At 45.6% G+C, this 23,993-nt stretch overlaps 1 protein-coding gene across 1 annotated transcript in view; it reads right to left on the bottom strand.

Moving 5' to 3' along the window:
- Positions 1-23,993, bottom strand: part of Hacd2 (3-hydroxyacyl-CoA dehydratase 2) — a 175,876-nt gene that overhangs the window by 92,562 nt on the left and 59,321 nt on the right. The window contains exons 3-4 of the mRNA XM_045732646.2: positions 15,120-15,230; positions 8,320-8,440 (exon numbers count right to left, since the gene is read on the bottom strand). Coding sequence (XP_045588602.1) covers positions 8,320-8,440; positions 15,120-15,230 — 232 coding nt within the window. The remainder of the gene's footprint in view (positions 1-8,319; positions 8,441-15,119; positions 15,231-23,993) is intronic.

The raw sequence follows: 23,993 nt of genomic DNA, 5'->3' as shown, positions 1-23,993 counted from the left end.
AACCGGTCGCCACGTAGGTAGCAGGTCGCGCAACACCTTGATGCTCGAACCAGCACAATATCAGTCCCTACCCAAGGCCAAACAAGGGCCCCAAAGCCCAGCTGGCCCCAAGGGCGAGGCAAATGCCGAGCAGCAAGAACCTCTACAGGAATGGTTCCCGAACGCCCCAGGAAAGATAACCCTGTCACGCAGGGGCAATACTCACAAGGCGCTTAGGGAAGGAAGCCCCTAAGTGCATGCAGCCCCAGTACTGATGAGGAACACCTGGCCACAAAACAACACAAAAACATGGCAGTGAGTGACACGAAGGCAAACACCGCCAAGGAAACTGAGGCCAGAGAAGCATCAGTCCCGATTGACATTAGCTTACGAACTAAAGTGCTATGCAGCTGGCGCGGTGAGATCCGGGCCCCCCCTTCCCCTCTCGGGGAGGGGAGGGTTATGCGGACGAGCAGCGCAGCAGTAATGTGTTATGTTTGCTTGTTTGCTTGTTTCCCTGGGATTGTAGGGAGTTCGACCTCTCTGTTCGGTTTTTGTTGTTAAGTTTCTTACCATGTGGGGTTTGTTTTGTTATGCCTACCTTTCTGGGTGCCTAATCCCGGTCGATGGCAGATAAGGAAAACCCACAACCATAGGGGGGGGTTTTCCAGGGCCATTGCTCCCTGCAACCTCTCTGAAGAGGTCAGGTTCTGGCACTGGTCCCTGGTAGGTCTGAACTCCGTAGCTAATGTGTCTGTCTAATATAACATACATTAGCCCAATAAGCTCCAGGGAGCTGTAGGGGCTCCCCACAGAAAACTAGGAAAAAATTAATCAGAGACATTGAAATAATTAGGTAATAATATCTTTGTGGCAACTCCCTCCTGACAGGTAGAGCGGAGCAGACCACCTCCGACGCTTGCTCTATCATCGTCTCTTTTCTGGGGGAAGCCCCATCAGCTCCCCGAGCTATCCAGGCTGAACGGGCTTGGAGTTCTTGCCTACCAGGGAACACGAGCCAGAACCTGGCCCCCCTTAGAGAGACGTGATGAGCAATGGCCTATAGAAACCCCTCTGTGGTTGGGAGCATTATATGTCTGCCATCAACCGGGACAGACACCCAGAAAGGTAGACTCCCCAAAACAAACCCCCCGCTATTCTGGTGAAAATATTGCTACCGAAAGTCGAACAAGTGGACAGAACTCCCCCAAACAAAATTATCAAACTAGCATGACATCATCACGTCGCCACACCGCCGTCTGCGCACACCCCCCCCCCACCCCTTAGCCTGTAACGAAGGCTAAGGGCCTTGCTGGGAAACCCCATAGGGGCTACATGGTCCGATGGATGTGACCCCTGAGTCCCCCCTCGCATCTTGCGAGTTTGAAGGTTGCTGTCCTCTTGTCTCCGGGTGACACTCACCGGTTGTGCCTCCGCCATGCTGTCTGTTGGGATGGCGATTCTTTTGACCCGGAGTCGTGCAACGTTTTTTGTCTGTACGTGCTTCCGTTCGCCCAAGCCACTGATCATGATATGTGGGTGCAGGCAGCTGTGGCGTTGCATGCTAGGTTAGGTTGCTGCAACGCGCTAGGTTGGTTGCGGCCCCAGATACCCCGAGACTGCCCTGTTTTGGTTATCGGGGTTTGGACTTGGGGATGGGAGTCGCTTCGGCTCTGGTTTGGTCCGCTCCTCCTAGTCCTTTTCCTTATGTTGTGAATACTTCTTTTCCCTTGCTTCCAGCTCCGAACCGTCGGCGGGTTTCGGGGTTGGGGCAGGGTCTGGTTGGGTTGAGACTCGGGTGGTCTTGGGGGTTTTCCTCTTCCAGAGTGGCGGTGGAGGCATTCGAGCCTGTTCCTCCAGCCGTGCCGTAAGGGTCTGACCAGTGGGCTCCCTTCCTTAGTGTTTTGTACAGCTGCCCCGGCTTTTACTTGTAGGGCAGGGGCTTTGGGAGGGGGGGACAACTGGGCCTTGGGTCCTGTTGTAGAGGTTCCTGGGGTTGGGGAGGGGTTGCCTGAGGAGCCTAGGCCCCGTTCTGTCCCACTTGGGTTTTTGAACCCTCGGAGCGGGGCTTGCAGTTCCTCAGAGTGGGGTTTTTCCTTCCCCCTCTGCATACGTGTTGGATTCAGGTCTACCCCTCCCCGAGCTCGGTTCCATGTCCCTTTGCGTCCGTCGGTTCCGTCATTCCTAGGGGTGCTTTTCTCCCCTTTCCTCTCCTTTTTGTGATTATGACCACCCCTCCTGGCAACACCCCTCCTGGCAACACCCCTCCTGGCAACACCCCTCCTGGCAACACCCCGCCTGGCAACACTCCTCCAAGCAAACCAAGTCCCTCAAGGACCTCCTAGTATCAGCAGCACACAGGTAAAAGTCGACGGAGTCCTGTGCCGAGACAGGCGGGAGCAGGTCGGGGACATGAGGTTGAGCGAGGCCCCACGATCCGAGACTGTACCTTGTATATGAACCGTGTGGAGAACCAAATTCTGAGAAGCTAGAAGCTGACCCATAAAGTGCCCAACTCCAAAGGGGAACTGACCAAAGTGACCCCCCCCCCTTAATTCAGGCAATGAACCACTGGGGAGCAATTGAAGTGAAGCCCGAACACAGATGAAACCAAATCCTCAAGGCATGCCACACAGCTGCATACTCACATACCGTGCTTTGTGCCTGAAGGAACAGAGCTAACCACCAACCCTGGCAGCCTGATGAGCACTGGTCACAAAGCTCCAACCCAGAGATGAGGCATTTGTTAGCACATCGAGCAATTGGCGAGGATTGCATCATGGAACTGAACCCATAAAAACTAAGGGGACTTGGTGAGAAAGAACTGATGAAAGGTGGGGTGAAACCTGGACCTGCTGGTCCTGGTCCCACAAATCATGGGCCCAGGAGCAGGCAAACCAGACCAGATGCCTGCTCAACCGTGTGGAGAACCAAGTATGGAACCAACCACACACACAACAGCATCAAAGGGACAAATTATGGAAGGCATGGTGTGAACCCCAAACATAACCAGACTCCCACAGCACATGATGACGACCATGAGCAGAGAAGGAAACCTCCTCAGGAAGTGCAACAGCCCAGAAACCTGACCCAACCAATGACCTACCTTGACTAAAAGGCAAGGTCCTCACCTGACGAGACCACTTCCAAAAGGGAAAGAACCTTTAGCAAACAACACCCAATTTATTCAAAGACAGGAAAAACCCCCTCCTTGCAGAAACACTCTGCACTTTACCTTACCTTGTGGAGGTTCCGGGGATCAACGGTCTTGCAGCCTGGCCTCTGACCAGGCCTCCAGATTGGTCATCTGGTCAAGCAGGCTGTTGGACGCAGCTGTTTGCAGCCTGACGTATGAATCACAGCCTAGTTGATCGGATATTCTTTGGAGGCATTTGTAGAGTTCTCTCGAACACTGTGAGAGGCCAGCCAGGTCAAGGAAATGTCACTTATCAATGAAATAGCAAACTGCGGCAAAGTTAAGAGTTTGAGAATAAGGAGGGAAAAATTACTGCGTATACGTTGCATTCCTCCCATGTTAGTGTTAATTGTTTCTTTGGCAATGAGGTACGTTCTGGAAGGACATCATACTTTGCAACATTAGAACATTAGGATCATCTTATGCTTTCAAATGCATTATTCATTTGTTTCCACTTTTTGAAGTGAGAGGATTAATGCATTAGCTCCCTCGCCTCTCATTAGTCTAACCGCCGAAGCTTCATTTATCTCTGAAATTCTATTCCCAATACTCTAAGTTCAATCATATCATCATTATCTCAGTACTGTAATAGTATTTCTTGGGTCATGAGAATAATCTTGGATTATCATGGCTTCATTTTGTACCTTCTCTAACTTGTTTAGTCTGCCATTGACAAAACAAGACATAACAGGGGCAGCATGATCAATAAGAGATTTCACTGTATGCCACATGATTACCAATGGAATGTGAAATGTAAAACATGATTAGCACTTTCGCCCGGGCATGACGCAGCATTGCGTCATCCGGTTACTGTTGGTAATGACGGGCATGACGCAGCATTGCGTCATCCGTTTACTGTCGGTAATGACGGGCATGACGCAGCATTGCGTCATCCACTATAAATAATCGCCAAAAATCAGGTTTTTATCCGATTTTTTGGGACTGGTTTTAAAATGCGCGCCGATGTCTTCCCATTTTCTTTGTTGCGCCTCGTGGGCCGCAGGCGGCACGGCACACGCCGTCAGCCCATTGTTTTCGCTCCACTGTTGTGACCGGTGTCGCCTCCCCTCGCGTCTCAAACGTGTGAACATTTCGGCTATTTTCCGTGGCTATATTTCTTACTGCGGCTTTAGAAACTATTTACGCTTACTCCACGATGGATAGTGATCACGAACAAGGCCCTTCCAGGAAGAAAATTGCGAAAGAAAGGCGTGAAAAGCAGAAGCTAAGTAGTGTACAGGAGAAGTACAAGCATGTGAGACTAACTCCCTCTAAGTTTCAGGCTGTATTTGACGATTTGTCTGGGTCATCTAGTGAGGAACTGATGTCAGTACCGATACTGATGCAAGTAGTGAACATTTAGAAACAGAGACGGCCGATGAGGATTTTGCTAGTGATGAAAGTGAGGAGTCTGAGGTCGAGACTGCCACTCGTGCACGGCGCGGTACTGGAGCTCGTGCCAGAGCCAGACGTACCACACGTACCACACGTACCCCAGTACCAACAGATTCTGATGATGGATGGTGTAGTGACAATACTGCACCCTTTGTGGACAATTTTACAGGTACACCAGGCTTGACTGTTCCTGTACCTACCACTGTTCTTGGTTTCATTCAACTCTTTCTGACTCAAAAATTGCTGAAATATATTGCTTATGAAACTAATTTGTATGCTTCCTAAAGTAAGGCACGTACTGGGAAAAGGACAAAGCACAGATGGCAACCAGTGACAGTGAAAGAAATTGCCAGATATTTGGGACTGACGATCTTGATGGGTATTTGCCCGTTGCCAAGACTTAGAATGTATTGGCAAACAGGCAGATTCTGGCACATACCTTGTTTCAACACCTTTATGACTGGTAAACGATTTGAAATGATTGCTAAATATTTTCATGTTTATAACAATAAGTCCATACCACAAGGCCAAGGAGTTGACAAACTTATCAAAGTTCGCTCACTCATGCAATATCTCCTAAATAGATTCAAGAGAATATACATTCCCAATAAAAATTTGAGTTTGGATGAAGGGACAATGCCATGGCGTGGCCGTCTATCTTTCAAGACCTATAATCCCAATAAACCAGATAAATACGGAATAAAGCTCTACATGCTAGCTGAAGCCACCAGTGGCTACATTTATGATTTTGAAATTTATTCAGGAGTTGGGAAAACGACGATTGACACAGTTATGGCCTTGATTGAACCACTGAAGGAAAAAGGTTACCATTTATATATGGACAATTATTACAATTCGGTCAGATTGAGTGAGACACTACTTCAAGTAGGGGTATACACCTGTGGTACCCTCAGACTGCAGCGTGGTGCACCTAAATCCCTTCAGATGCAAGCAAAGGGTAAAGTGCCAGTAGATAAAACTTTATTCAAATGCAAGGACAATACTTTCATAATTTTGTGGAAAGATAAACAAATTGTTTCACTCATAACAAATTGCCACAATGCAGAAACACAACAGGTTCAACGCAGAAAACGAGTACGGAATCGTGATGGAACAACCTCAGTGCAGCAGGTAACTGTCAACAAGCCGAATGCAATCTGTGACTACAATACAAACATGAAAGGTGTTGATCACTTTGACCAAATGATTAAATATTATCACTTCACAAGGAAAACTCACAAATGGACGAAGAAAATTACCTATTTTGTGCAAATGGCTATCTACAATGCTTTTGTGATGTACAACTACTACACAACAGATAGAATGAAACTGACATTACTCCATTTCCATGAACAAGTCATTGCTGCACTATTCTTCTATAAGTCTAGTAACTGGCCTGAGGAAGATGATGACATCCCACATGCTGCTGATGTCAATGCCACTGGAGCCAATGTTGCAACACCAGGACCATCAACACCCAGAGCTCCAACAGCAGGACCTTCAGGTGTGAGGCGCCCACTATTCACTTCACCTGTACCTGTAGACTTACCTTCATCGTCTGAGTCAGAAGACGAGGCTGTGATTATCACTAGTGGTGCTTCTGCTGCAACAAGACCCCGTACTGTGGATAATCCAGACCGCCTCAGCAGAAACTTGTCCCATACCCAAGTAAAGATACAGAAGCGTCTGAGGTGTCGTGTGTGCAAATTGTCGGGTAAAAGGAAGGACACACACTATAAGTGCAAGACGTGTGATGTGGCATTGTGTCCTGCACCATGTTACAGCAGATACCATCGAAAGAAAAAATTCTGGGCTGATAAGCAGTAATGCTTGCCCACCATCCACTCCACCTATACAAAACATGGGTTGACCCTGCAAGAAACGTTTTCCAGGAGCAGGTGGAGTGGATAAAACAAATGTTCAACCCACGTCATGTTCAACACACAACACTGAGGTGGTAAGTACAAAAATTTTTATTATTTTTTCGTTCATACTTTCCCGTATTGTACAGGCAATGTTATTCTTCAATTGGCCCTTATATGCACATATCCATCTAAAGAATTCTATTAGGAACATTTTCATACCTAAATGAGTGCTGTAACACAAAAATTGAGATTACCACCAGGTAATAATACTAAACATTTGTGGGCGGGAATTGGGAGTGTAGCTGCAAGGCGTCTGAGCGCTCACTCGCAGCTAACGCATGGCCCGTCTTCAACTCGTCAGCGGTTGGAGCGTGACCAGGTTTTTTATTTTATATGCTAATGTTCCTCTAGAGAATTCTATTGCGAACCCATTGAGACCAAAATGAAAGACCTAGGACGAAAATTGAGGTGACCAGAGTGAAAATAGTGAAAACATTTTATCGCGTTTGCGTGCTCCTGGGTAACTCGTTCGCACTTTCTCTGTTTGCTGCGGGTAATTAGCTGGGCTTTTGGAGTTTATATGCATTTAGTGCTGTAGAAAATTTTATTGCGAACACAATGATATCAAATTTAATCTCGTAGAATGAGAATTGAAGTGACAAAGTTGAAGAGAGTATACACTTTTCGGAATTAACGCCCGCTCCCGTGAAACGCTGGGACCCAAATCGTATAGTTGAGGGGTGGCGCGCGGGGTGCGCGAAAGTGTTAATAATTGTGTACTGAATTGGTTTGTGAGCCCCTTGAGGGACCTTATATAGGATGAGGGTAGAAATGGCGAGCTACCTGGGGAGTTTTATGCTTACTATTTTTTCCTGTCATATTCTGGTAACATTGTCATCAAACTCAATCAAGGTTGTCAGCCATGACTTTCACACTCTAAATCCATGCTGTCTACAAACTGTTACAAAGTTTATCCTCTAGATGTTCCACTATTCTCGACCTGATTACTCTAGTACTTTACAAGGAATACTTGTCAGTGACACTGGTCTGTAATTTAGTGCCTCCTGTCTATCCCCTATCTTGACCATAGTTCTAGAAGAATATCTTTTTTTTTAAGTGTTTTATTAAAAACCTGAGTGGGTGATACCTCTGCAGCTTCCTTCAGTAGCCATGGTGATATTAAGTCTGGCCCAATTGATTTTGTTGCATCTAGTTCCTTCAAGTGTTGTTTAACCTCTTCCACTGTGACTGTTAGGACATTCAGTGTTTCCTCTGACCTTTTGTCACTCACCTCTGGTCTCCACATTGGTTCCATTGTAAAAACCTCCTGAAATCTTTAGTTTACTTCCTCTCACACACCCCTTAATGTGAGTAATGATTAACCTGAAACGATTAATGACTAACTTGTAAAATTGCTGATATCTGCCCCTGTATAAAGTTAAAGAAAATTGTAGTCTGTGTTTATTTAGTTAAATTTACTATCTGCTGTTCTGTTGCAATTTCTGCTGTTCCATTCAACATGTAATTATTGTCATTCTTTTTTCTACTTCAATTCAATTTCATACTTTTGATCTCAGTTAGTTTTAAGTCTTAGTTTTAAGCTTTTTTTCTCACATCTTGCCCAAAATGCTGTGCATATTAGTGGTTTAGGTACAGTATATACTAGCTCTATCTAGAAATCCAACATTCTGCTTGTAACTCATTTTGTATGTACATACTTTAACTTAAATAATGATAATTTTAAATCCTAAAATGCTCGGGTTATTTGCTTAAGTGTTAATTTATTAGCTAATCCTCCAACTAATGAAATGTAGCCAATATTTAAAGATGTATGACTGCTGCCAATGCCAAGGTATTTTTGTTTACATTAAACTTGCAACTCACTTTTTGCTGGCCATCCCATCTCCTCTGCCTGCATCTGCTCATAAAGACCCGGATAGTCATCTGTAATATCTCGTGCCTCATCCGATAAATCCTCTTCATGTGTCCACTTGTCAAAATCAATCTTTAAAAAAAAAAGTTAATTAGTACCTCAAAACAAAATTGATCAGTTTCATAAAGCATGAATGTTACTTAGAGTAAAGAATTTTTATGTTCCTCTATTTAACTGTTAGAAATGCTAATTTTAAATACAAAAGTCAGATACGAGAGTAGATTCTGTGTACAACTAAAATGTTAAAATATTATCATACAGAAAAACCTGAGGGAAGAGAAACTACACAAATGAAAAAATACAGAATAAAATTTAGGAGAAGCATTTACTGATGCTACTGCCTAGCAGTTTTCCACGTCGTCTCGAGACACCTTTATGTAACTATTATTCTCTGAAATTTGTATAGTGTCCAGGGACCAGAGTCACAAAGCAGTTACACAAGTACTTTCGAACGTGGACATCTTTCCTCAATCTTTGACAGCTTTGGTTACATTTATTAAACAGTTTACAAGCATGAAAACATCCCAATCAACTGTTGTTATTGTTATAAATAGCCTCCTGGTACTTCAGAGCTCATTTACTGTTTAATAATTGTAAAGAAAGCTGCCAAAGATTGAGAAAAGATGTAGAGGTAAGTACGTAAGTACTTGTGTAACTGCTTCGTGAATCTGGCCCCAGTTCTCTGGTAACTTTACTTTGCATAAACACTCTGAAACCGTTTGTTTAGTGTTTCTCACATTTCCCTTACATTCTCTGTGAATCTGTTCCTCATTTTCAACCTCTGAATTTTATCTTTACCTGTAACTTGCTTTTAATGTATTTATAGTATGTACCTGACTGTTTTACAATTGCTCACTATTCCTTTCTCAAAATGCCTTTCTGCTGCTTTCTCACTGCAGTGCAATTGTTTCTTGCTCCTTTTTATAGCTTATATGTTAAGAGGGTTTGGTCTCTTCCCATATTGATTCCATTTTTTTTGTCTTTTGTTCTTTGACCCTCTTGCAATCCCTGTTGAACCAATCCTGTTTTCTTGTTCTGCATCTCAGTTTTGGCATAAATCTCCTTGCCTTCATCATATATCTTAAAAAAAAAACTTGGTATACATCTCATTTACTGCCATGCCTAACAACAAGTCTTTCCAATCAAATTCATTACTGAACTTGCTATGTTCTCCAGTGTACTCTCCTGAAATCAAGATTTTGAACTACTTTTTCCTCATTCTCATTCAGATTATAATACATTGCATTTTTATTTCCAAAAGGATATAGTGACTCTTACCTAAGCATCTTACATGATGCTGGATTTCCCTCATTCCCATGACCTTTTTAACATGATAGAACATGAATATCTCTAGAATGAGGTTTACAAATCTGGTAGTCAAAATGTCCTCCATTTTTGCTTCACATACCACCCTATCTATTGATTTCAAGTTGAAGTCACCAAGTACCAATAATCATGATTGATCTCCATTTGCAATTACTGCTATCTCTCTCATTATTATTATGAGGCCCTCTCGTGTGTCGCCCAGCTCCTCTTTTGTCCCTGTGCTGCTTGCTGGTAGACTGTAAAAATTTATAATTATAAATTTATCATCCCCATTATATATCTCCAGAGCTATTATGTCAACTTCTCGTGGGTTGTCAATTATTAACTCTCTCGCCTACAGGTGTTCTTTTAACAGAACAGCAACTCTAATTAGAAAAGACTCTTTTCTAATTTTTCTATCTTGTCTCCAAATTGAGTAACACCTTGGGAATACAAACTAATTTAAAATATCATCAAATTTCGTTTCTGTTAGTGCAACAATTTCTGCCATCTTAAGCTATCCATATGCCATATTTCTGCCATCTTAGATATTAAGCTATAATATTGTTTAACTGCAGTATTTTTTAATTCACTCCTCCTATGTTAGTAAATGTGATTTTTAGAAACATGTTTCCCCTTCCTTTTGACTTTTAATCCCCTTTGTTTTAATGATTAAGATGTCATGCTTTTGTGGTGGGCAAGGCCTTCACTGCCGACGACCTCCCCAAGTTCCACCTGGCTCTCCGCGCCACCTTTGAAGGGCGCGCTGGTGGCGATTGTTCCGTCCGGTTCCCAGGATGACTGTCTCATTCTATAGGCTTCTTGAGCCCTATCAAGTTACAGAAAAAACCTGCAATGAATGTAATGAAATGCTAATTTCTGGGCGAGCCCCGGTGGCTCCCTGAAGCTACTATACTGATATATATACTGCCAAACTACAAGGTTCCATCAGTCTCAGTTCTTATTGGCCTACCAGGGACCACGAGCCAGAACCTGGCCCCCCTCAGAGAGGTGCAGGGAGCTATAGCTATGAAAAATTTCATGTAAATTTATTCATGTCACCCAAAACCAGGGAAAGGGTACACAGAAAGTCAGAAACAAATTTAGAGCATTGCTTGGTTAGAAAACCAGATCGCAGCCTCAAAACACCCAAAAAAACTATACCAACAAAATAAACAAACAATCAAAAATGCATGAAACTAAAGTAACCTAGTTAGCCCCACCTTCCTATCTCATTTGTGGGAGGAGGGAGGCAGACCAGGTTAGCCAGTTGCTCCACCACCAGTACATATGATGGGAACCACCCTGATGCCCTGGGGGAGGGAGGGTGTCAAGGAGCCACCAGGGCTCACCCAGAAACTGTTGAACTCTTCTTCAGCACTGGGGCCTTTGTTCTTTTGGCCATGGTGGGCACTTTGTTTGGTTGTTGTCAGCTTCTCCTTTTTCTAGCAGGAAAAAACCAGCATTGAATGTAATGAAATGCCATTTTCTGGGTGAGCCCTGGAGGCTCCCTGGAGCTTATCGGGCTAATGTATGTTATATTAGACCGGGACATTAGCTAAGGAGTTCAGACCTACCAGAGACCAGTGCCAGAACCTGGCCCCTTCAGAGAGGTTTCAGAAAGCAATGGCCCTGGAAAACCCCCATTGGGTGGTTGGGGTTTTCCTTATCTGCCATCGACCGGGATTAGACACCCAGAAAGGTAGGCATAACAAAACAAACCCCACATGGTAAAAAACTAAAACAGAAAAGCGAACAGAGAGGTAGAAACTCCCTACAATCCCAAGGAAACAAGCAAACATCACACTTTACTGCTGTGCCGATTGTCCACGCAGCCCTCCCCACCCCGAGAGGGGGAGGGGGGAAGCCCCGGACCTCACCACGCCCACTGCTTAGCATCAGTTCGGAAGCTAAGCTTCAACCAATACGAAAAAAACGCCGACCGGTGGGAGGAAGGGTTGCCAGGGAGCCTCCGGGGCTCACCCAGAAAATGGCGTTTCATTACATTCAACACTGGTTTTATGTGTGGAGTCCCAACGGCTCCCTGGAGCTTCATACCCAAAGAGAAGGAAAAGAAAGGGCTGACCCTGGAGGCGGCCGCCACAAACTCCGCAATGCGAAACCGAGACAACAGGCTACAACCTGCGACCGAAGGCAACAAGAACGCACAGGAGCAGACACGCGCATGAAGAACGGACGGCCAGGAACCTGTGCGACCCTCAAATTCTCGCACCCGAAATGAGCCCTAGACGTCACCAACTCAGCAGCGACAGCTGCAAACGTCCGAACAGCACGGGCGCAAGGATAGGCCGCAGCCTGGAAGACTTAAAAACACTGCGGACGACTTGAGAGACCCAAGCCCTGAAACACGGAACGAGGGGAACCGGATCAACCCAAAGCGTATCCCCAGACACCGTATGCAGGTAACGGCAAAGAGGTGCAACCGGACAACACAGGACGCACCCCCGGCCGAACCAATCAAGTATCAATATCCCAAAGACCCCTCCGGAAAGCAGCAGTCTCGACCGTTGCCAGAAGGACGGAGAAAGGCTGCAAACATACAAACCTACCACCGGTACCAAAGAGCAGAAACCCCTGCACCGGAAGAGCTGGAAGCTCCCTGACCTGACCCACAGAGGACCATGCCAACAAAATATGGCCTATGAAAACTGAACTTGAACCGAAGGGGCTACCACAAACTGAGAAGATAAGAGGGCACCCTAATCAAGGACCAGGACGGCTCAGGCGACACATGAGCAGGCTGGAGGTGAAACAAAACACGAGAAAGCGTACAGAACAGGGCAGATGCGACGTCTACCCCGAATGCAAGCCGGAGCGGCTCCGCCAGCGCCGCACAAAACGAGGCGACAGAAAGAAACATCAAATAACTGTAGTCCTGAAAACCCAAGAGAGGGCATGACAACCCAATGCGAACGAGAAGACAACCTACGAAGAGCAAGAAAAAGGTGCATAGAAACACCAGGAACGTCATACTGTCACCAAGAAGAAGCTCGCAGGTGGGATACCATCAACAAAGCCACCTGATCACCATAGAGATGGTGATCCCCGTGTCAAAATAACAGACATGAAGAGCCGAGGAGAAGGTCAAACCAGTCACGTACAGGACCGGTCTGAAAGAGGCGGAGCCGCAGGAAAACGCCCCGGGTTCGGACATCTATCAAGCAGCGTCTGAAAATAAAGCTGGGCCGGCCCCCAAGGGACCATAAGGACTACTCTCCTTGGGAATGGACTCCAACCGAGCCAGAACTCGAAGCAACAGTTGAACCAGGAGAAGAGGAACAGGTACCCCCACTTCAACCAGTCCTGCCGAAAGGCATCCACCGTGAACGCCTTGCAGGCGGGTAAGGGCACCATATAGAATGGGCGACGCCTAGACCACGCCGACGCGAAGATGTCCATGGCCAGGAGTCCATACGTCTGGCAGAGCCAACGAAATGAGTCGGCGACAACTGGCCAATCCGGGGAACAGAGGAATGAACCAAGACAGGCTGTCCGTCAGAACGCAGAACACACCCCGGACATGAACCTCACGGCTAGCCAAACCCCGAGAAACTAGCAAACAAGCCACTCGAAGGGACCAACCCCAAAGGTCAAACACCTAGGAGAACCCCTGTGGTTCCGGCAAAGAACCACCAGAGAACAGTCTGAATGGAGCTGGATGGTAGTGACCTGAACCCTCCGAAGCGCAAACCAGACAGCCACGAACTCCCGAACTGTGCTGTGAGCCCGACGGACAGACAGACCCCACCATCCACAGAATTATATGAACATGTTTGCTGATGATGCTAAGATAATAGGAAGGATAAAAAACTTAGATGATTGTCATGCCCTTCAAGATGACCTGGACAAAATAAGTATATGGAGCACCACTTGGCAAATGGAATTTAATGTTAATAAATGCCATGTTATGGAATGTGGAATAGGAGAACATAGACCCCACACAACCTATATATTATGTGAGAAATCTTTAAAAAATTCTGATAAAGAAAGAGATCTAGGGGTGGTTCTAGATAGAAAACTATCACCTGAGGATCACATAAAGAATATTGTGCGAGGAGCCTATGCCACGCTTTCTAACTTCAGAATTGCTTTTAAATACACGGATGGCGATATACTAAAGAAATTGTTCACGACTTTTGTTAGGCCAAAGCTAGAATATGCAACGGTTGTGTGGTGCCCATATCTTAAGAAGCACATCAACAAACTGGAAAAGGTGCAAAGACATGCTACTAAGTGGCTCCCAGAACTGAAGGGCAAGAGCTACGAGGAGAGGTTAGAGGCATTAAATATGCCAAAACTAGAAGACAGAAGAAAATGAGGTGATATGATCACTACATACAAAAATAGTAACAGGAATTGATAAAATTGATAGGGAAGATTTCCTGAGACCTGGAACTTTAAGAACAAGAGGTCATAGATTTAAACTAGCTAAACACAGATGCCGAAGAAATATAAGAAAATTCACTTTCGCAAACAGAGTGGTAGACGGTTGGAACAAGTTAGGTGAGAAGGTGGTGGAGGCCAAGACCGTCAGTAGTTTCAAAGCGTTATATGACAGAGTGCTGGGAAGATGGGACACCACGAGCGTAGCTCTCATCCTGTAACTACACTTAGGTAATTACACACACACACATTTCCAGAAATCAGCTCGTAGTAACTGTCTAACTTCCAGGTACCTATTTACTACTAGGTGAACAATTGTATCAGGCGAAAGAAACTCTACCCATTTGATTCCGCCTCCACCGGGGATTGAACCAGGACCATTAAGACTACAAACCCTGAGTGCTGTCTACTCAGCCATCAGGCCCCCTAATAACTTTCCTAATAATTAAATCCTTGAGTAACTTTTTCTGCTTGATCTGTCCATGAAGTTTCCCTTTAGCTCTCCTTACCTAACTCCAGATTTTTTTCTAGCCTGTAGGGATTCTTCGAGTTCCACACTATATGTATCTATTTCCGTTTGTTTCTTCAAATTCAGCCACCCCACTTCCCCCTTCAATTTCCATATTGCATTATCTTGCTCAAGTTGATTGACATGCAATTTGTGTCCCTTTACCTTGGCTATCAAACTGTTAATTTTCTCTTGCTATTGAGAAATGCTTCTTTCAAATATAAAACATTTTCCTTCATAAATACAGGGTACATGTACTGTATTTACCAAATCCTCAATTTTCCCTAACCTGCCAATGAGCCCTCTATTTCTTATATCTTCCTCAATAAATCCCTTGAAATTTGTCTCACATGTTGGCAATTCAGAATTGATGGTGGGGGCCATTTTGTTTGTTTTGATTCGTTTGCTTCAGTTTGACAGATCTCCCATAAACCTTCCCAAATGTGTGTTAAGGTGTTAGGCTCAACTTGCCAATCCACACACCATATTGCAATCAAGAAGAAAACTGGTGAAACTTGTCATCTAACTCCTTACTTTGAGCCAAGCAGGTTTCTTTGTGTCTTCAAGCAGTCTGGGCCAAAATTCAACCTCAGTCTTAATTAGACTAAATTCTACACTGCGATCCAGTACTCTGTATCTGCTTTTCTGAAATCAAAATATAAAAATACTAATTACTGGTACTACTAAAGACTACAATATACTTTAATATTTATAAACAAATAACTTAATTTTTTACTATGTTGAGTTCAATATATAGTACTATACATGTAATCAACACCACCACCCTATTGAAACTTTGAGAAGAGTGAGAACGTACTTGCATGGGAAGTATAGCAAATCAAACCATCCTCTTGAGTGTTCCCAATATCACTAAACTGATGTATTAAATTGCCCTAACCTAACCAAACTGAGGACACATGAATTAATAGGACATAATTAACATTATGTCCTATAAAACAGGACATAATGTCAATTTTGTTAGCAACTATGATTTTTAGTACATCAGTTTTTGCCCTTAGGAGACTTGTACACCTAAATGAGATGTACTATTCAAGCTTGAATATGTACAAGTTTTTCATAACTTATTATCATAACAGCAAACTTGTGTTTTAACTAGTTTACAAAATATTCACAGTAGCAGCATATCAGCCACTTTAAAGTTTAAGCTTTAAATGCTGCATGAAACTTTTCATGTGGTTTTTTATCACAAACAAAATGTAATACATTTATTACCTCTTTGCAAAACTTAAGCCCAATTTACTACCATTTCTTGTACAGAATGCTGTTCAGACATATACCATATTTTCCCCCACATAACAACTTGGAACCTTCTTCAACTGTTTGAATAAAATACATAATATATCTCAAGATGCTATCAACTCTTGTTTTAACTATTACTATACGACACTACATATTCTTCCCAGATTATCTATGTACTAATTTAATTTGTAGTTTTCCTTCACATGACAACCATTTCCAACATACTGTATCTTGTTTTTCCTAATTAGAGCTTTCAATGTACCTGACTCAGTCTACTCCTTACCTTCTTCTCTGTCACATTCCAAGATATTTAAACTAAACATATTTTAGCTTTTCTGTGGGGAGCCCCTTCGGCTCCCTGGAGCTATCGGGTTAACCCTTAAATGGCGCATGGCTGTATACCATTTGACACCCACAGGTGCATACAAAAAAAAAAAAAAAAACTTTTTTCTTCCTAACCTGTTAATTTGTGTTCACTGATCATGGGAAAAATAATACAAAAATCGTAAGTGGCATATATTGCCCGTTATAGGGCGGGGAAGTCTGGCAAAAAACAGGCGCTGACTCAGCGTGCGTCCCAGGCGATCTGTTGCTCGCCAGCTGTCAGGCCGGAGTTGCCACAAAGAGATAATTACCTAATTATTTCAATGTCTCTGATTGATTTTTCGTAGTTTTTTTTGCTGTAATATTATTCAATAGTGTGAAGTGTAATATATTTATATAATAAAATGAGTGAATCATCGCTGTACTCAAAAATATGGTGTGCATATTGTTGATTCAAGTATGTTCATCAAACAGTGAACAAATACTTTGTCGGTTATTACACTATATACACAGGTTATATATAAGTATCTGCATGTTTTGTTCACCATAACAAACCACTAAGTTGCTATTATGAGTCAAAAAGTAACGAGAAGTGACCGCCATGTACCAGCCAGCCAGCCACTCCTTCCCTCAACACCTCACTCGCCCACATTCTCCTCCCACCATACTGTTTTTTCTTTTATTCACTATATACAGACGATATATATAAGTATCTACATTCGTGTTTGTGGGGTGTTTCTTTTTTGCTTTCACGACTGCAATGCGTACGTCGCCATTGTACATGTGGCAGACGCTTCACGAAACTGTCAGAATTAGCAGAATAGAAAATACGAGAGCAACCGTACAGGGCCTGGGAGCAAGGTCGAGTTAGAGTCCTTGAGGGTCTCTTCTCAGACTAGCCTCACCTGGTCCTGCTCCACGTTGATCGTTGGAATCTCCTCAATGATTTAACACTTTAAGGGACTCCTAGGGTCCTCATCACATTTATAGTTTAGTGAATATAGGCAACTCGGTGTTGAAGACACTTAGAGCTGAAGGCTTGAGTAATATTTGCAGTATTCAGAAGTGGTTCAACGGAAACACCGCATAAAGCTTAACAGTAGTTTATTTACTAACTTAACCACTAATACACAGGGTGCTTGATTTACTTTAGACTGGCGTCAGCAAAGCTATGGTTGTATTAGGAGACTCTTGACGTCTGGCTAAACGACTCGTATCCACTCGTGGAGAAACACCTAACTTAACACAGTTGACAGTCAATCATTAACACGGCAACCTAACTGCCGGTATGCAAAGGAATCACAAGAGTTCCAACCGGATACTCGGTAATGATGATATGCAATAAATCAACAACTACACTGTCAATGGGACAGGCAATAACATGCACAATAATAATCACACAATAACTAAATGTGTGGTGTATGTGAAGCTCACATTCACAGACTAGTGAAATGCAGTGATACCACACAGATAAACACGCATACACCGTCGATTCACCTATGACCTGTGACAGGTATGAGAAGGTGAGAACTGTGGTTGATCCCTCAGATCAACACAGACACAATAAAACAATGACAAAATTTTGTACTTACAGATAGGTACCTTTTCCTTACTCACTCACTCACTCAGGCACATTTATACAAGCACTCGTAGGTGGCCTGACAGCTGGTTTCGCTCGTAGACACGGAGGGTACTTGCAGTAGGGCGGGCTGTATGCTTAACAGACAGACACACGCGCACCCACTGGCACTGGCGATGAGCAAGGTGGAGACGTCACGTAGTAGTGTGAGGCCGGCGGCGGCGGGCGCCTCGAGGTACTGAGGTACAGAGGTACAGAGGTACTGAGGTACAGAGGTACTGGGGTACACGCTCGGGACGAGTGGCTGTGGTACCATGCAGGTACACTTGTGGTAAAGTCACACACAGGTTACTTAGGCAGCGGCTGCCTTAGTTCACTCTTAAGTCACTCACAACGATCTTTGTCACCAGGGGTTACCTGATACCAGTCTGTTTCGCTCTGGAGATTTGTCACTTTAGGCTTCTGAATACTATATTCACAACCCGTAATTCTGGGCGGGTGTGTCGTATAATCTCCAGGCACTGAGTTAACTTGACGGTTAGGAATAGACGGTGTTCAGTCTATTGGCCGGTAGAACAGAACACGTCCTCTAGGTTTGGTGTCCCTCACTTGAATGGGTTACAAGTGCTGCCGAGCATCTTGTGGCACCCAACACAAAGAGTTACATTTTGACCAATGGCATTGCAGCAAATGAGCGGGACCCAATCATCTTAGCTCGTTCAATGAGCAGTAGCAGGAGTGACCTCATGAACACGTCACGAACACGTCATAGCTGTTATTGTCCATCGCACCGGTTGACCCCAGAGGTCAGATGCTGCTAGCGTCTCCCCTCTCCCACGCTACACCACCGATGTACTCACTGACCCTTTGGTGGCAAGTATGCTTAATTCCCTGTATCTACTTCCTGCCTGGACATACGGCGGCCTCCATATTATGAAAGTGTTCCTGGTTAAGTGGGCATTCTGGAGATACCCAACATGCCAGGTCACTATCCAGGGTTAACAGAAATAGGACCTTGTGCACAAGATCGGTGCACTGTGCACAGCAATGAGCCATTCCAGTCAGCTGTGGGAGAATCTTGAGAGACACTCTCACAGTGTTCACCATAACGAACCACTAAGTTGGCATGCTGAGTGGCAGTGCCAGTGGCAGCCTGCCACTGGCTGCTACTTCCTCCCTCCCTCAAGTCACCTGACTCACCCACTCTCTCCTCCCACAATGCTGTTTTTGCTTTTATTCACTATATACAGACGCTATATATAAGTATCTACATTCGTGTTCACCATAACGAACCACTAAGTTGGTATGCTGAGTGGCAGTGGCAGCCAGTGGCAGCCCGCCACTGGCTGCCACTTCCTCCCTCCCTCACCTCACCTGACTTGCCACCATTCTCCACCCACCATACTGTTTTTGCTTTTATATACAGACGTTATATATAAGTATTTACATGTTTTGTTCACCATAACTGTACATTTAAGCTTGTATGGTGACTAAAGGCATAAAGACGTAGCTACTCACACAGTCAGCTGATGGCTACCGACCTCAAGGCCAGATGCACTAATATTTCTCCTCCAACATTACTGTTTGTGGTGTTATTACGCTATATACACACATTATATATAAATATCTACCTGTTTTATTCACCATACTTGTACAAGTAAACTGGTATGGTGCCCAAAGACCATTATGGTCACCAGTAAACAACATGATAAATCGTGCAGACGACGCCACCGCCCTCACCAAAATGGCGGCTCCCAACCTACTCCTTTTGCTGTTTATACCCTCTATACGCATGTTATATATAAGTATCTACATTTGTGTTCACCATAGCGAACCATTAAGCTGGTATGGTGAGTGCAGTCAATAAAAGGTGGCCACACACAGTCAGAAGACAACGCCACTACCCGGGGAGCCGGTCGGCCGAGCGGACAGCACGCTGGATTTGTGATCCTGTGGTCCTGGGTTCGATCCCAGGTGCCGGCGAGAAACAATGGGCAGAGTTTCTTTCACCCTATGCCCCTGTTACCTAACAGTAAAATAGGTACCTGGGTGTTAGTCAGCTGTCACGGGCTGCTTCCTGGGGGTGGAGGCCTGGTCGAGGACCGGGCCGCGGGGACACTAAAAAGCCCCGAAATCATCTCAAGATAACCTCAAGATATAACCCTCCCCTCCCACAGCATTACTCCTCCCTCCATGGAGCACAGCGCTAAATATCACCACAATCCTATTATCAGATCCCTGGTCAGTTTTATCACAGTCAGGGGTCTTCTGTAATAATATCATCGCTACATAATAGCATGAACAAGTATATTATGGCATTTTTAGGTGATGCTGTGGTCACAAGCTGAACAGCAGTGCTGTGAGCTCATGCTGCATGCGTCAGGCTTGGTAGCTCACTCAATACTGAGGCCCCTAACACCCGGGAATTTCGCCCACGATTTTTTTTTAAAATGGCGTCTGTTTACAAGAGCCCTGATGAAGGTGTGGTGAATCCTGTGTATCTGCAGGCTGTTTAAATCTTGCGTAGTATTCCAAAGCTTCATATGATGCGGTGCGCAATTTACTGCAAGTCGGTCAAAGCATCATTTGATGCGAAGCACAATTTAAGGGTTAATATGCAACACATTAGACCAGGGCATTAGTCAATGGAGTTAAGCCAACCTGGAGACCACAAGCCAGAACCTGGCCCCTATCAGAGGCACAGGGAGCAATGGTCCCATGGAAAACCCCCCTGTGGTTGGTTTTTTTTTCTTATCTGCCATCGACTAAGATTAGGCACCCTGAAAGTTAGGCATAACAAAACAGACCCCCACTTGGTAAGAAAATTGCAACCGAAAACCAAGCAGAGGCAGAACTCCAAGGTCCACATACCCACCACAGCCCAGTTGGTCCGGTACTCCTTGGTTTCGAGGCCCTTGTTTGACCTTGGGTAAGAAGTGGTATTGTTGCTGGTTAGGGCATTCAGATGTTGCACAACCAGTTTACCTATGCAGCAGCCAGTTCCTGTTTTCTCTGGGGATGTACTTTTGTGAGGGTTTTCTTTTACTTATTGTTTGCTGGTGGGGGTCTGCCTGGTGTGGATATAGAACTTCTGATATTTTGGTGGCAAACTGCTAGGCCCCCTTGTGACTGTACATGTTGCAGGAGTTTCAGTGTTTTGATCTCCCCCTTGTTAGCTTTAGGTCTAACTGGTTAGCAACACCATACCCCGGCTTCCCATAGGAGTCAGCCTAAGGGTCTTGGAAAACCCTGTCGGGGTCTGGAAGATCTGTGGATGCATCTTCCAAGTTCCAGCTCGCCTTGTGCAAGTTTGAAGGTTGCTGTGTGCCCTTGTCTCAGGGTAACAGTCACTGCTTTTGCCTCCGTCATGCTGCCTGTTGGGTCAAAGACACCGGAGTGTCCAGGAGTCTGGCGAGTCGTGTGTCTGCTTATTCTCCAATTTACCCATTCAGATGACATTGCTATCCCGGTACAGGCAGCATCCGCGTTGCCTGCTAGGTTTAAGTTGCTGCAAAGCGCTAGGTTGGTTGCCCACCTGGATGCCCCTAGGCTGCCCTGTTTCGGTTATAGGGACCTGGACTTGGGGGTGTTAGTCGCTTTACTTTGGTTCCATCCGCACTCCCTTGTCCTTCTCTCTCCAACCCCCCCCCCCTTTCCCTGCTCCCGGCTCCCAAACGTCTGAGGGTTTCGGAATCGGGGCAGGGTTTAGTTGGTATTGAGACTCGGGCTGCTTCAGGGGCTGCCCTATCTGGTTTGGGAGACGAAGGCATTCGAGCCTGCTCCTCCTGCCGAGGCTTCCGAGTCCTGCCAGCAGACCCCCCCCCCCCCTCTTTTCTTTGCTGCCTTTCCCCTGGACTCTGCCTTTTCTTCAGGGGTGGAAGGCGTGGAGGACAGCTCTGCCCCAAGGCCTCTCCTCCCGTCTGCTTTGTTTTCCCCATTTGCTGGCATGATTTTGCTCCCTTGCATCGGCTGCATCTCCTTTTGCTGTAGTGGACATTTTCTTTTCTGCGGGCACTTCTCCGCTAGACTACCAGGGTGGTGCTGCAGTTTGTTTACATGTGCCTGGGAGCATGCACCCGCATTTTGTGGGCATTTTTTCCACCTCCATCTGGAGTTTTTTCTCCTTCTGTTGCCGTGTCTCTGTATTGTTCTTTCTTTTGGGGCGTTTTGCCCTTTCTGTTCCTCTGGAAACGTTTGGGTGTTGGTTTTTTGCACAATTTTGTGTTTTTTTGTCTGTGTTTGGGTTCTGGGCCCCTGGTTTTTGGGCCCAATGTCTGTGCCTGTTTGCTCTGCTTGCTCCCACGGCTTTTGAACCCCAGTTTTCGGTCCGTTTCTGGCTGTTTTGGCCGGGGTTCTTTCTGGGTCTTGTGTTTGGCCCATCCTTCTGTGGTGTGTTTCCGCCGGCAAATGTGGTAATTTAGGCTCCCCCCAGGTTCCTTTGGGCTCTTCGGTTTCGTTCCAAAGATTTTCTTCCTCTTGGGTTCCCCTTTGGAGGTTCGGGTGGCCCTTGGTGGTTACCTCCTGTGTGCCCAAAACGTGCCTCTTCTGGAGTTTCAGGGTCTTCCTGGCTTGCAGACAGCCCTTCTTGGGTCTGGGCTTCTGATTGTCGAGGTAGGCCTTTGGTGCAGCTTTTGTGCTGGTGCCTCCTCTGGAGCCATCTTCGTCTGTTCGGCCTGGTGCTGGCTCTGCTCACAAGTAGGCTTCTTGCTTTTCTTTAATTTTTGTTAATTTTTTTTCTCGGAGTTCCACTTTGGTCTTTGTCCATGTTCAGGACCGGCCCGTTGCCTGTAACGGGCAAGTCCCTTCGCGGGTTGCCCCGTTGGCGAGGTGCTGAGGGAGAAGTTTGCTCTGTTTGCCCACCCTTGGTTCCACGTTACGAGGGCAGTTCATGAAGCATGAAGCACAGAATCCGCCCATCAGGCTAATGACAGGGGAGAGGCAAAACCAAAGAGCCAGAACCCAATTCTGCAAGCACAAGGAGGCGAGCACAAAAACCCTCGACACAGGAAAACGTACCACCGAACAGGCACCCCCACCGTTGCACCGTGGAACAAGGTGGAGGCGGGGCCCCAAACTCAAGCAAGGTTAGACAAGCATAGGAGAGGGGCAAGATGAGAACAAGAGCTGCCCTGTATGGACCAATAGCCCTGCAGTAAGCACCGCGGTTGGTACGGTCCACGTTCTCAAGAACGTATGTACACCCATTCCTACCTCCAAAAACAAAAACAGCGTCAGGACGAAGGAGACGCCAGACCGCACCAACTCACCTGCAGAACATAGGCGCTGAAGGGCCATGACGCAAGCCTATGAGAACGTAGCCGCCGGAGGCGGCCAGGGCGCCCATGCTGGAGAGGAGGAGGGGAGCGGCGAAGGAGGCTCCCCACCCTAAAATGCAGGGATAAACCTCGTGACTTCCCCACAGCGGCACTCCAGAACACCCCCAAAGCAACAGGGCACGGATTGGAGAAAGAAAAGAGCGAGAGATTTCCTCGGCCTATTGTGACCAACATAAGTCACCTACAATTTACCCCCACCCACCCCGTGCTCATGGAACACAAACAGTTTTATAAGACGAAATAATTTTTTAGATTTTTTCTTGCGCACAGGGGTGTAAATCTCATCAGGACCCCTTAGCAGCTTAAGGTTTAACCCTTAAACTGCGCATGGCATATATATACACCATGAGTAATATGTCCCACCGTGCGCATGGCGTATATATACGCCTAAAGCTGCCAGGCACAATTCAAATATCCCGCAGTGTAAAGGGGTCACCCATACCGTAGCCAGGGGCGATTGTAAACAGACGCCATCTTGAGAAAAAATCCAGAGCAGGCCTCCATTGTTTCACAGGCCTTAATTAGTGGCCAGACACCATGGCGAGCGCATCACGACCCAGCGTGCGACCTCGCTCAGCGCACCGCACCGCGCAGTCTTTGACCGAAGACGAAATTGCAAATGAATTGTTCAAGGACGTTGACAAATCTGATATTGACGACTTGGATATAGATGAAGATTATACACAGCCTGAAGAAATAGAAACAACGAATAGTGAGGGTGAACATGTTGGTGCCTCGAGGGTGAGGATGCCACACGAGTTACCCGCTACTACTCAACACCACTCAACACCACCTCGCGCCCAAACACGTCGTTCAACTGTTCCATTGCACGTTTATGATATGATCGACGAGTCTGAAACAGGTGAATCTTTCTCAGGCTTTAGTGATGAAGAATCGGAGAATGTTTTA

Source organism: Procambarus clarkii, chromosome 1 (genome assembly GCF_040958095.1).
Source record: "Procambarus clarkii isolate CNS0578487 chromosome 1, FALCON_Pclarkii_2.0, whole genome shotgun sequence".
NCBI lineage: Eukaryota > Metazoa > Arthropoda > Malacostraca > Decapoda > Cambaridae > Procambarus > Procambarus clarkii.
This window is presented reverse-complemented; position numbering and strand designations above follow the sequence as displayed.